The following is a 13,706-nucleotide window of genomic DNA, read 5'->3' on the forward strand; positions in this document are numbered from 1 at the left end:
TCAGTTATTGAGGTACCCTTTCCCAAAAGGTAGAAGGAATTCTGGAATCCCTTTACCCTAATCTTGAGCTCCTATGGTCAGAAAAAAGCAGGGTTTTTCCCCCCTATCTATTGCTCAAAGTTAGCTTTGGAGGCAAATGCTCAATACTATCTATATTAACTCAATAGCTCAATAGTTTTGTCGGAGGCTTTCATGGCTGGAATCACTAGGTTCTTGTAGGTTTTTTCGGGCTATAGGGCCATGTTCTAGAGGCATTTCTCCTGACGTTTCGCCTGCACCTATGGCAAGCATCCTCAGAGGTAGTGAGGTCTGTTGGAAATAGAAAAATGGGTTTATATATCTGTGGAATGACTGGGGTGGGGCAAAGAGCTCTCTGCTGAAGCTAGGTGTGAATGTTTCAGCTGACCACCTTCATTAGCATTTGAAGGCCTGGCTGAGCCTGGGAAAATGTTCTGTTGAGAGGTGTTAAGATGTGCCTGGTTGTTTCCTCTCTGCTGTTTTGCTGTAGTAATTTTAGAGTTTTTTAATACTGGTAGCCAGATTTTGTTCATTTTCATGGTCTCCTCCTTTCTGTTGAAATTGTCCACATGCTTGTGGATTTCAATGGCTTCTCTGTGTAGTCTGACATGGTGGTTGTTGGAGTGGTCCAGCATTTCTGTGTTCTCAACAGAACATTTTCCCAGGCTCAGCCAGGCCTTCAAATGCTAATGAAGGTGGTCAGCTGAAACATTCACACCTAGCTTCAGCAGAGAGCTCTTTGCATACAAACATACAACTCCTCTGTTGCGCCAACTCCACTGGCTGCCTGTTTGCTTCCGGGCACAATTCAAAGTGCTGGCTTTAGCCTATAAAGCCCTAAACGGTTTCGGTCCAACTTACCTATCCAAACATATCTTTCCTTATGAACCATCTAGGACATTAAGATCTTCTGGAGAGGCCCTGCTCTCACTTCCACCTTCTTCAAATCTGCGTCTGATGGGGACGAGAGATGGGGCCTTCTCAGCGGTGGCCCCTAGACTGTGGAACGCCCTGCCTAGAGATATAAGATTGGCTCCCTCCCTTCTGACTTTAAAAAAAAAGGTGAAAACCTGACTTTTTGAGCAGGCCTTCCCAAATACAGCATAGCTAAACTGAATTATGGAACTACTTGATAACACAATGGAATAACGATTTGACATGGAGATGCTCACGATAACGTTTTAAGGCTTTGTACGGTTTTTTATATTTTTATATCATATGCTATTGTTTTTAACAGAATTTCTTGATTGTTTTTACTTGTTATAATTGTTGAGGCATCGAATGGTTGCCAATTTGCGAACTGCTTTGAGTCGCCTCTGGGTTGAGAGGGGCGGTATATAAATATAGTAAATGAATAAATAAATAAACCCAAGAAATACAGGAACAAATATCCCAGCCTCAAGCAACCTTCCTCTACCTTTGCCACATCTAGAGGAGCCAAGCTTTAGCTATATTAAAGTTGAAAATAAGAATTCCAGCTAGAAAGCATTGGATACTTGACTGTAAGAGCAAAAAATCAGGCGCAATTACATGGATTCTCAGAACAGGAAATAGATACAGAATGGCCATGATGAGGGGAGTAATCAGAGTTACAAGGGTCCAGAGGGCAATGAAAGGCTGCATCTCACAGTGGGAGGGCAGTGGCCTGAGTAGTTCAAACACATCACAAGTGGAAACGGTGAGAGAATTGCATGATTTCAAAACCATCTCTAGACGAAATTGCATTAAATTTAGATTCCGTATTCTCTCTATGCAAATGGTATTATTAAAATAACCTATGTTTTCCCCCTGCCAGTCTTTTTAGAGACAAATCACCAAAACAGTCAAAATGATATATTGTATTAGCTCTATTACATTTTCAAGTAATTTATGTCCCAGTGTTCTCCAAACTAGTCTCCAGTGGGTAGGTGGGTCCCCTACCCACTGGAGACTAGGTTGTGATGGTAGTAGATGAGGAATATTGTAGCTCTTCTGTCACTGAGCTCCAAATGTCAGCACCAATAGCCATCATAGCCATAGTCAACTCCAGTATGTATGATCCTGACCTAAACATTCAGTGCATCTGGGAACTTAAGTTAATGTAGTTGTCTGACATGAGCTGCTATCATCCTGTTTGATTTGAGCTACAATGGTTACTATTGTATTTCTAGCTTTTTTATTATTTATTATTTATTAACCATATTTATATACAACCTTTCTCAGCCTGAGGGTGACTCAGGGCGGCTAACAAATGGCACGATTTGATGCCTACCATAACAAAGAACAATTAAAACATTTAGCATAAAAAACATTTGATAAAATAAAATAAAACTGATAAAAGTATAATTTGAGATACTACTTTGGATATTTACAGACAGGTTCTGTGTCCATGGATTCTGTGTCCATAGATTTGACGAACCATGGTTTGAAAATGTGCGGGGGAAATCCAAATATCAAAACTTTATTTTGCTATGCATTAAGCACGCCATTGATGTGTAGACAGGCATACCTTATTGTTGTTGTTGTTGTTCATTCGTTCAGTCGTCTCCGACTCTTCGTGACCTCATGGACCAGCCCACGCCAGAGTTCCCTGTTGGCCGTAACCACCCCCAGCTCCTTCAAGGTCAGTCCAGTCACTTCAAGGATGCCATCCATCCATCTTGCCCTTGGTCGGCCCCTCTTCCTTTTTCCTTCCATTTCCCCCAGCATCATTGTCTTCTCTAAGCTTTCCTGTCTTCTCATGATGTGGCCAAAGTACTTCATCTTTGCCTCTACTATCCTTCCCTCCAATAAGCAGTCGGGCATTATTTCCTGAAGTATGGACTGGTTGGATCTTCTGGTGGTCCAAGATATTCTCAGAACTTTCCTCCAGCACCACAGTTCCAAAGCATCTCTCTTCCTTCGCTCAGCCTTCCCTATGGTCCAGCTCTCACATCCGTAGGGGACTACGGGAATACTATTGCTTTAACTATTGGATCTTGGTTGCCAGTGCGATGCCTCTACTCTTCACTATTTTATCAAGATTGGCCATTGCTCTCCTACCAAGAAGTCTTCTGATTTCCTGGCTGCTGTCTGCATCTGAAGTAATCATTTCACCTAGAAATACAAAGTCTGTCACGGCCTCCACGTTTTCTCCCTCTATTTGCCAGTTATCTTGAATGTATGTCCTAGTATTCTTCAAACTAGTCTCCAGTGGGTAGGTGGGTGGGGGGTTGTGATGGTAGTAGAGGAGGAATATTGTAACCCTTCTGACACTGAGCTCCAAATGTCAGCCCCAACAGCCATCATAGCCACAGTCAACTCCAGTATGTATGATCCTGGCCTAACCATTGAGTTCACCTGGGAACTTAAGTTAATGTAGTTGTCTGGCATGAGCTGCTATCATCCTGTTTGATTTGAGCTACAATGGTTGCCATTGTATTTCTAGCTTAATTTGAGATACTACTTTGGATATTTACAGACAGGTTCTGTGTCCATGGATTCTGTGTCCATAGATTTGACCAACCATGGCTTGAAAATGTGCGGGGGGAAATCCAAATATCAAAACTTGATTTTGCCATGTGTCAAGCACTCCATTGATGTGTAGGCAGGCATACCTTATTGTAGCCTCCTGCTATTTCAACAAACCTCAGGCTCCCTTTGACATTCATTTCAATTGTTTCCCATTTTAAATATAGAACACTATTTTACAATGCCATTGTATATAATGGGAGTTCAGCATCTATAGATTTTAGTATCCATTGGGAACCTGGAACCAAAACCCTGAGGATACTGAGGGTCCTTTTACAGTTCTAAATAATTTGGAATGTGGGTACTTTCAGAACTATTTTCATTGTATGTCTGTGTCTCAGCTCATTGCTGGGAAAGCAATGAGCTTCTGGGATTTGGGCATTTTCAGTAGTAGCATGTCCTCTGTTCAACAGCCTTCCAACAGGTGGTATATTAATATGGTTAATCTGAAACTTTGGGTGTTAGCATAAATGCTTGCCAGGCAAGACTCTCCTTTATCCATGGTCCATAGTCTAAATTCGACCTCAGTATATATATGTTGTTACTTTCAAAGAATTTTAAAATGTTACTAATGCAGGATTTATCTTTTTAGAACCCATGTTCTGTCTTCCATAGAAAGGTGGTTTTCTGTATGAATAATAACTTTATCTTCAATAATGCTTTCTTCCAGTTTACCTTTTCCGGATATTGTGTAGCTGGATTTTCATTTCCTGGATACCCCATGAACGCCTTTTAAAAAATTGATTGTTTCTTTTCTCACAGCTAAAAGTCTCATCATAGAAGAAAATTAAATACTGGCTTAGCATCTCTTAACTGGATTTCCAAAATGTGAAATACTCCAAAAGCTAAAATAGTCGTGAAATCTTTGTTTTCTGGTCACTTAATGTACATAAGCATAGTTATATACAAAAATGTATTCAAAATATTGTGTATAAAATTAACTTCAGGCTATGTGTTTAAGTTGCATATGAAACATACATGCATTTTGCCTTTAGATTTGGGTCCCGTCTCCAAGATATCTGATTATGTGCATATATGCAAATACAGGTATTCAAAATCCGGGGGTGGGGGTGGGGAATCAAAAACCAAAATAATTTGATCCCAAACATTTCAGATAATGGCTACTGAAACAGGGTGTCTGTAAAGTCTCTTTAGCATTTAAATAATTTATTGTGAAAGCAAATGAATGCCTCATCATACACATTTAACAGTACCTCGTTCATCAACAGGGTACCTAAAATACACAAATGCAATGTGATTAAAAACTTTGATAACCACTGAGTGCATAAAACAAATCTGATTTAGTCCAGAAAACTGTGGGAATGGTGTCTGGACTACAGTCTGGACACCGGAAGTAGTGGGTTTATCACGCGCCTTCTAAGAAGGCGCAGAATAAATCCACTATCTAATTAATTTACCACAAACCAGGGTTGTCCTGGTTTGTGGGAAATTAATTACGGGTTGGCTAGTACATCAACTGGAGTTTCCGCAATAAAGAGGCTGTCTGAATGGGCCCTACATTCAAATGGCCAAGATCTCCAATGGCATAAGGGGAAGAAATGAAGAAGATTTCACTAGAAAATGGAGACTAGTCTTTATATATTTAAAAAGGAAGACAAAAACAGATTTTGAAATAGCTGAATGGGGGATTTATTAGTGTAATGATAAGGGCAGATTTTTGTTAGATACTAGTTCCATATGGTGTGGTGTTGGAAGTCACGGGTGGGAATGGAGAGGTGGTGGGCCTGGGGCAATAACACTTGTATTTGGATTGTTGAATTTTAACGCTTGTATGTTTTTTTCATATATCACAACACACACACACACATGTTGTGGAATGTTCAATTATTTGAGGATGGATAGGTTAAGCCCCAAAAGTAGGTACTGCAAGGAATTGGAGAAATGGGATAAAGTATCCTGGAGAACAACATGACATGGGAATACATGAGCATAACTAACATAATTTCCATTTTATCACCTATAAAGCCCTAAACGGTTTGGGACCCTCCTACCTTTGTGACCGTATCTTCTTCCACAAGTCCGCCCGATCCCTTCGATCTTCGGGGGATGCCCTCCTTTCGCCCCTTCCTTTATCACAGGCCCAACTTATGGGAACGAGGGAGAGAGCCTTCTCCGCTGTGGCCCCCCGACTCTGGAATTCACTGCCTGGTGAGATTAGGCAAACCCGCACCTTAGCATCCTTCAAGAAAGATCTCAAAACTAGGCTTTTCTGTTGCGCCTTTGGAGAGTGATATGAAATATCCTTTTGTTGTTTCTCCCATAAGGTTTGTTCTCATATTGCACTTTATATTGCACTTCCCCTCCCTGTTTGAAGGCCTGTCTCCACTACCCCATCTCCTACTTCTCTTTCACCCCTATCTCATCCTGAGTTTTTATCATTTTAACTTGTACATGTGGTCTGCCCTTGGGATTGATTTTACATTGTATTTGGTTTGTGCTGTTTTTTAAAATTGTATTCTTATGTTTTTATTGATTTAATTGTATTGTGAGAATTGTTGCTTTGGTTTTATTTTACTGTAATATACTATTGGGCTTGGCCTCATGTAAGCTACTCTGAGTCCCCTTTGGGGAGATGGTGGTGGGGTATAAATAAAGATTATTATTATTATTATTATTATTATTGACACAAAAGCACAGTATGTCACAGCAAACGAGATCTATATGCTGGATTTTGTATCACAAAATCAGAAGTCGAACACTTCCCGAGCGTCTAGGACTGTGTGATGTATTTTCGAATGATGCACGCTGATCCAAGTAAGGTGCCCTTTTGCAATTGACAGATCATGATTTTGTCGATGTTTATTGTTTCCAAGTTCTGGCTGAGATCTTTTGGAACGGCACCCAGTGCGCCAATGAACCACCTGTACTGGTTTATGCCAGAGCCTTTGCAGTTCGATTTTGAGGTCTTGATAGCGGCTGAGTTTTTCTTGTTGTTTTTCCTCAATGCGACTGTCACCTAGTATGGCGACATCAATAATCCAGACTTTTTTTCTTTTCAACAATTGTGATGTCTGGTGTATTGTGTTCCAAAAGGTTGTCAGTCTGGATTCGAAAATCCCACAGTATTTTTGCATGTTCATTTTCCACGACCGTTGCGAGTTTATGATCCCACCAATTCTTTACTGCTGGCAGGTGGTACTTGTGACATAAGTTCTAGTGAATCATCTGGGCCACAGAGTTGTGTCTTTGTTGTTGTTGTTGTTAGTATTATTATTATTATTATTATTATTATTGGCAAAGAGATGGCCAACTGGAAATCTCTAAACCTGTCACTATTAGGAAGAATCTCAGCCATAAAAATGATGGTCTTGCCCAAACTTCTTTTCCTATTCCAGGTGTTACCAATTATAAGAAACAAACAGACAATTAGGAACTGGAACAGAGAAATAACAGAATTCATCTGGGCTGGGAAGAAACCTAGGATAAAATTCATAAATCTAATTGAAAGTAAGGAAAAGGGTGGCCTAGGCTTACCAGATCTTCAAGCATACCACGATGCCTGTGACTTAATCTGGAGCAAAGAATGGGCTAATATCAACAAAACAAAAGACCTAGCTCTAGAAGGACGTGATCTTAGAAGTGGGTGGCATGCGTACATGTGGTACACCAAAAGAAAGATCGAAAAAAACTTTGGCAACCAATTTATTAGATCGTCACTGATATGGGAAAGTATAAATCCAAATTTTATCAAAAACACCTCTTTGGATCTCCCCCCTTGAAGCGTCACAGAGAAGAGAACTGAGTTGGGAGAAATGGCCAAGATATAAAGACATCTTAAAGAAGAACAATTATGATTTCTCTATGAAGACAATAGAAGAGATAAGAAGTTCTTATGGAGAGATATCATGGTTCCAATATAGGCAACTTACAGAAGCATACAATAAAGATAAAAAAAACTAGGTTTTGACAAAGAAGATAATCAGTGGGACAAGATTATGATTGGAGAAAAAAAGAGATTACTAAACTCTACAAAATCATACTAAGTTGGATGACAGAGAAAAACAGAAAAAAAATTCATTTCAAAATGGACAGCAAACCTTGGTCATATTATTGGAACCACAGAGTGGGAAAAGATATGGAAAGTTAAATTAAAGTGGATAAATTCTTATGACTGGTTAAAAATGATGTACCGGTGGTACATCACACTGAGTACATTGGTGAAATCTTACAGGAATGTCCCTGAGACATGTTGGAAATGCCAAAGTAAAAAAGGCATCTTCTTTCACTCATGGTGGACATGTGAAAAAACAAAAAAATTCTGGAAAGAGATCTACGAGATAATAAACAAGATACTGGATATAAAAATAGAAATGAAAGCTGAATATTACCTGTTAGGTATATTAGATTTTGAACTTGGGAAAAATAAAGACAAGCTTCTTTTTCACATGGCGACAGCTGCAAGAATTGTAATAGCAAGAAAATAGAAGAATAAAGAACTACCAACAGTCGAGGGATGGACAATAAAACTTCTAGATATAATAAATATGGACTCCCTAACATGGCACATGAAAAATAAACAGAAGACAGGGACTGTCAGGACAGATTGGTCTCCAATCAAAGAATATTTCAAGATTAACCAGACTTAGACATGTAAGAATTACGACTAGGAAAATATAACATTAAAGTTTCTTGGGGCAAAATGGATGAATAAGACCAAGAACTCTCCTGTGACACATTCCCTAGCCCCCACATCTCCCTCATCCACCTTTATCCGTTCACATCCCCCCACCCCTCCTGAACTTCTCCCCCCCCCCCCCAGCCCCCTATTATGTGTTTTTCTTTTTAATGTAATGGTTAAGTCTAAGTTACTGATTCTTGAAACTTGGATGTATCCCCATCTTGGAAAACCCTCAATAAAAATTAATTAAAAATATTATTATTATTATTATTATTATTATTACTACTACTACTACTACTACTACTAGCTGTCCCAGTGGCCCAGTCTGTTGATCTGGAAAATAAAGTATTGAGAAAGTGTTGGTTTCTAATATATGTAATTTCTTTATGTAATTTCTTGTCGGTAAACAATATTTCTTGCTGTTTCTTTGTCAGTATTGATGTGGAGAGTGTCTGGTTTGCCCACCCTGGAACATGCAAGATATCATTGTCCTTCTTTAAGGATCCCTTTCAAATCCCTTTCGAATCTATGATACTATATCTCTGCATGTGTGAATCATATCTATCTATCTATCTATCTATCTATATCTATCTATGGATGGATGGCTCTTTGTAAAGATGACTTTGATTATGTTTTCTTGCCTTGATGAAGGGAGTTGGATTGGATGGCTTTAAGTATTTTCTGATGGTCATGGGGGTTCAGTGTGGGAAATTTAGCCCAACTCTATTGTTGCTGGGGTTCAGAATGCTCTTTGATTGTAGGCGAACTATAAATCCCAGCAACTACAACTCCCAAATGTCAAGATTCTATTTTTCCCAAACTCTACCAGTGCTCACATTTGGGCATATTGAGTATTCGTGTGGAGTTTGGTCCAGATCCATCATTGTTTGAGTCCACAGTGATCTCTGGATGGAGGCGAACTACAACTCCAAAACCAAAGGACACTGCCCACCAAACCCTTCCAGTGTTTTCTGTTGGTCATGGGAGAACTGTGTGCCAAGTTTGGTTTAATTCCATCGTTGATGGGGTTCAGAATGCCCTTTATTTGTAGGTGAACTATAAATCCTAGCAACTACTACTCCCAAATGACAAAAGCAATTTTTTTGAGTGAAGGACATACATTGGGTTTTTAGGTGTCTTGTGTCCAAATTTGGTGTCAATTCGTCCAATGGTTTTTGAGTTCTGTTAATCCCACAAACGAACATTACATTTTTATTTATATAGACTAGCCCATCCCCTGCCACACGTTGCTGTGGCCCAGTCTGTGTATATGTGTTTAGTGTCTGTGTATATGTATATATTTGTGTATATGTGTATATGTGTGGTTTTGTGCATGCGTTGCAATGTATATATTTTTTGGCTTTTTAAGTATTTTCTGCTGTGTTTTTCAGTGTTTTTATGAGTGTTTTTATTGTGTCCAAGTTTTGTGTCAACTCGCCCAGTGGTTTTTGAGTTATGGTAATCCCACAAACATTACATTTTTATTTATGTAGCAGCAGATCTAATTGTGGCGTCATCATCGGGTTCGCAGGTTGGGAGTGATCCTGGACTCATCGCTGAGCCTGGAGCCCCAGGTTTCAGCGGTGGTCAGGGGACCTTTTGCACAATTAAAACTTGTGCGCCAGCTGAGCCCGTACCTTGGGAAGTCTGACTTGGCCACGGTGGTCCACGCTTTGGTTACATCCCGTTTAGATTACTGCAACGCTCTCTACGTGGGTTGCCTATGAAGACTGCCCGGAAGCTCCAATTACACCAACGTGCGGCAGCCAGAATGCTAACACGAGCAGGGTACAGGGAGCATACTACTCCTCTGTTGCGCCAGCTCCACTGGCTGCCAATTAGCTTCTGAGCACAATTCAAAGTGCTGGTGTTAACCTAAACGACTCCGACCCAGTTTGCCTGTCCGAACGTATTCTCCCCTATGAACCATCTAGGTTGTTAAGATCTTCTGGAGGGGCCCTGCTCCTGGTCCCACCGGCCTCTCAGGCATGTCTGGTGGGGACGAGGGACAGGACCTTATTTATTTATTTATTTATTATTTATTTACTTTACTTGTATACCGCAGTTTCTCAGCCCAACAGGCGACTCAACGCGGTTTACAACAAGGATAAGAATCAATCAACGATATACAATTTAAAACCATAAAAGCATAATATACAATATTGACACAACAATAGACAACACAATGGATCTCATAACTAGAGTCGTGATCCAATCCGTCGTCCAAATTTCCATTCCTGTAATCATCACATTCATTGCACTGTTTAACCGAATGCCCGTTCAAACATCCAAGTTTTTAATCTTCTTCGGAACACCATTAGCGAGGGGGCTGATCTTACCTCCATAGGAAGGGCGTTCCACAGCCAGGGGGTCACCACAGAAAAGGCCCTGTCTCTCGTCCCCGCCAGCCACACCTGTGAAGCAGGCGGGATAGAGAGCAGGGCCTCCCCAGAAGATCTTAGGGCCCTGGCGGGCTGATAGGCAGAGATACGTTTGGATAGGTAACTTGGGCCAGAACCGTTTAGGGCTTTATAGGCCAACACCAGCACTTTGAATTGAGCCTGGTAGCAAATCGGCAGCCAGTGGAGCTGGTGCAGCAGAGGAGTTGTATGCTCCCTGCGCTCCGCTCCTGTTAGTATCATGGCTGCCGAGTGTTGGACTAGCTGGAGCTTCCGAGCCGTCTTCAAAGGCAACCCCACGTAGAGAGCGTTGCAGTAGTCTAGACGGGATGTAACCAGAGCGTGGACTACCGTGGCCAAGTCAGACTTCCCAAGGTACGGGCGCAGTTGGCGCACAAGTTTTAACTGTGCAAATGCTCCCCTGGTCACCGCCGAAACCTGAGGTTCCAGGCTCAGCGATGAGTCTAGGATCACACCCAAACTGCGAACCTGTGTCTTCAGGGGGAGTGCGACCCCATCCAACACAGGCTGTAACCCTATACCCTGTTCGGCCTTACGACTAACCAGGAGTACCTCTGTATTCTTGGTGGTGGCCCCTCAACTCTGGAACTCTCTCCCACTGGAGATCAGAACTGCCCCCTCCATTCTGTCGTTCAGAAAACGGGTGAAAACCTGGCTATGGGGTTTGGCTTTCAACGAGTGAATCAATATTTCTGTGATCGGATAGATGATGATGAATGATGGACAACAAATTCACTATGATGACTGACCATTGTTATTTTGTGATTGCATTTTGCTGTTATAACGTTTTAATTGAATATGTTATATGATGTTTTTAATGATTGTTTTGTGATTTTATTGTTGGAAACCTGCCCGAGTCCCCTGATAGAGGGGAGAAGACCGGTATACAAAATTGCTAAATAAATAAATAAAATTTAAAATAGCACTTATTTCTCTTGCCCGAACCAATCTGTAAAGGTATATTGTACAATGTGTTATCATGTAGGGCTTTGGGGAATAGATTGGGCATTGAAATAGGAAAACTTCAAGGAAAACCTCAAAAAGAGTGCTGTGGGATGCAGTTTGAAGGCATCATCTCTCCCCGGTGGCACGACTCTTCATAATACTAAGGCAGGCAAGAGAGACTCCAGTCCACTCCGCAGTGAAATCTGCACCAGGTTTGAGGCATCACCCAAAGCTGCTGGAGTAAAATCTTACCAAGCGCAAATGCCTTTTAAATTGAACTCTGCAGGTTTGCAGTGCATGCTGGCGAGGGACAGAGGCAGAGATGGCATGCCGGGGACCCTGTGCCTTGACCGCTGTCCTAGGTTCAGGGCAGGAATAGGATGCAATAAATAGACACACAGCATCCCCTGTGGGACTGGGAACTTTCAAGGAAGATGGTTCATCAGGAAAAATAATATGGCTCCATCCAGGACGAACTCTCTCCTCATCTTCTACCTCGGTTTCTTGCTGCTCATCCATTTAAAAAGTAAGCATTCCTATTCCCTTTCACCTGTCATGTTGCTTCTCCTGCATCATACGTAAACAGGTCTATTTCTGAAAGCAAGCTTGTAAAACTTGAAAAGACATAAGAATTAGTTCCGGAGTTATCAAAAATGAGTGAACAGATGGCTTTGAGGTCATAAGAGTTCAAGGGAGTCAGAAAGAGAGGAGTAACTTTTGAAATGAATGAATGGTTATTTGGAGGATCCAGAAGAACTAATACTGCCGAATGCATCAAGGTTTGTTGTCCTTTAAAAAACACATTATCCAAATCTTACCAAACTTAAATAGTCAGGTGGTTTAACTTTCTACATTTGATAACAGCATATTAATGGGTTTGTTGCAAATATTTTGTCAGCTTTCAATTTCCTTATTCCTTTTTTTCTCCTTCAAAGCGAGGGAGCTCTCCAACCATCTCGTAAAAGCCTCTTTGAGGAGGGACCCCAAGAATTTGGTCAATTAATGTCACATTGTACTTTGATTTTACTTTGTAAAATTTGACCTTCTATTATGAGGGGGAAAGTGTTTGCTATTGATTTTAAAAAGAACAAAAGAAAAACCCTTTCAACAAAGTATTGTCGAAGGCTTTCATGGCTGGAATCACTAGGTTCTTGTGGGTTTTTTCGGGCTATAGGGCCATGTTCTAGAAGCATTTCTCCTGACGTTTTGCCTGCATCTATGGCAAGCATGCTCAGAGGTAGTGAGGTCTGTTGGAATTAGGACAATGGGTTTATATATCTGTGGAATGGCTGGGGTGGGGCAAAGAGCTCTTCCCTGCTGGAGCTAGGTGTGAATGTTTCAACTGACCACCTTCATTAGCATTTGAAGGCCTGGCTGAGACTGGGAAAATCTTTTGTTGAGAGGTGTTAAGCTGTGCCTGGTTGTTTTCTCTCTGCTGTTTTGCTGTAGTAATTTTAGAGTTTTTTAATACTGGTATTAAAACTCTAAAAAAACTCTTTAAAAAACCCCTCTAAAATTACAATAGCAAAACAGCAGAGAGGAAACAACCAGGCACAGCTTAACACCTCTCAACAAAAGATTTTCCCAGGCTCAGCCAGGCCTTCAAATGCTAATGAATGTGGTCAGTTGAAACATTCATACCTAGCTCCAGCAGAGAAGAGCTCTTTGCCCCACCCCAGCCATTCCACAGATATATAAACCCATTGTCCTAATTCCAACAGACCTCACTACCTCTGAGCATGCTTGCCATAGATGCAGGTGAAACGTCAGGAGAAATGCCTCTAGAACATGGCCCTATAGCCCGAAAAAACCCACAAAAACCTAGTGACTCCAGCCATGAAAGCCTTTGACAATACAAAGTGTTTGCTATTGATTTTAAAAAGAATAAAAGAAAAAACCTTTTCCACAAACTTCCCCTTTACAGAGCAAATAGGAGCGGGGAAAGCTTTCAGATGTTGCTGTATGTTGTTGTTAATTTAAATGAAGTTCTGCTGGCAAAGCCGATGTGTCTGTTTAGAAGGGGAAGGCTCTATAGAACAGACTTTGAAACCATGTGCGTATGTGTCTGAAAAGGTTGTGCGCTTTGTGCCGGCTGAATCTGAATTTTAATCAGACAAGCTGCCAACAGCTGCCATTAAACAAGGAGACTTGGCATTAGCGACCGGTGTCGTGTAATCTGGGTCACCTTCTGTTGT

General features: G+C 41.0%; 1 protein-coding gene across 1 annotated transcript in view; it reads left to right on the top strand.

Annotated features, from left to right (window-relative positions):
• The first annotated feature begins 11,760 nt into the window (after window positions 1–11,760).
• The window catches only part of CRB1 (crumbs cell polarity complex component 1), a 194,330-nt gene continuing 192,384 nt past the window's right edge, over window positions 11,761–13,706 (top strand). Inside the window, exon 1 of the mRNA XM_067467567.1 lies at window positions 11,761–12,037. Within this exon, the coding sequence (XP_067323668.1) occupies window positions 11,968–12,037 (70 nt within the window). The 5' untranslated portion in view covers window positions 11,761–11,967. The remainder of the gene's footprint in view (window positions 12,038–13,706) is intronic.

This window comes from Anolis sagrei, chromosome 4 (assembly GCF_037176765.1).
Source record: "Anolis sagrei isolate rAnoSag1 chromosome 4, rAnoSag1.mat, whole genome shotgun sequence".
Taxonomy (NCBI): domain Eukaryota; kingdom Metazoa; phylum Chordata; class Lepidosauria; order Squamata; family Dactyloidae; genus Anolis; species Anolis sagrei.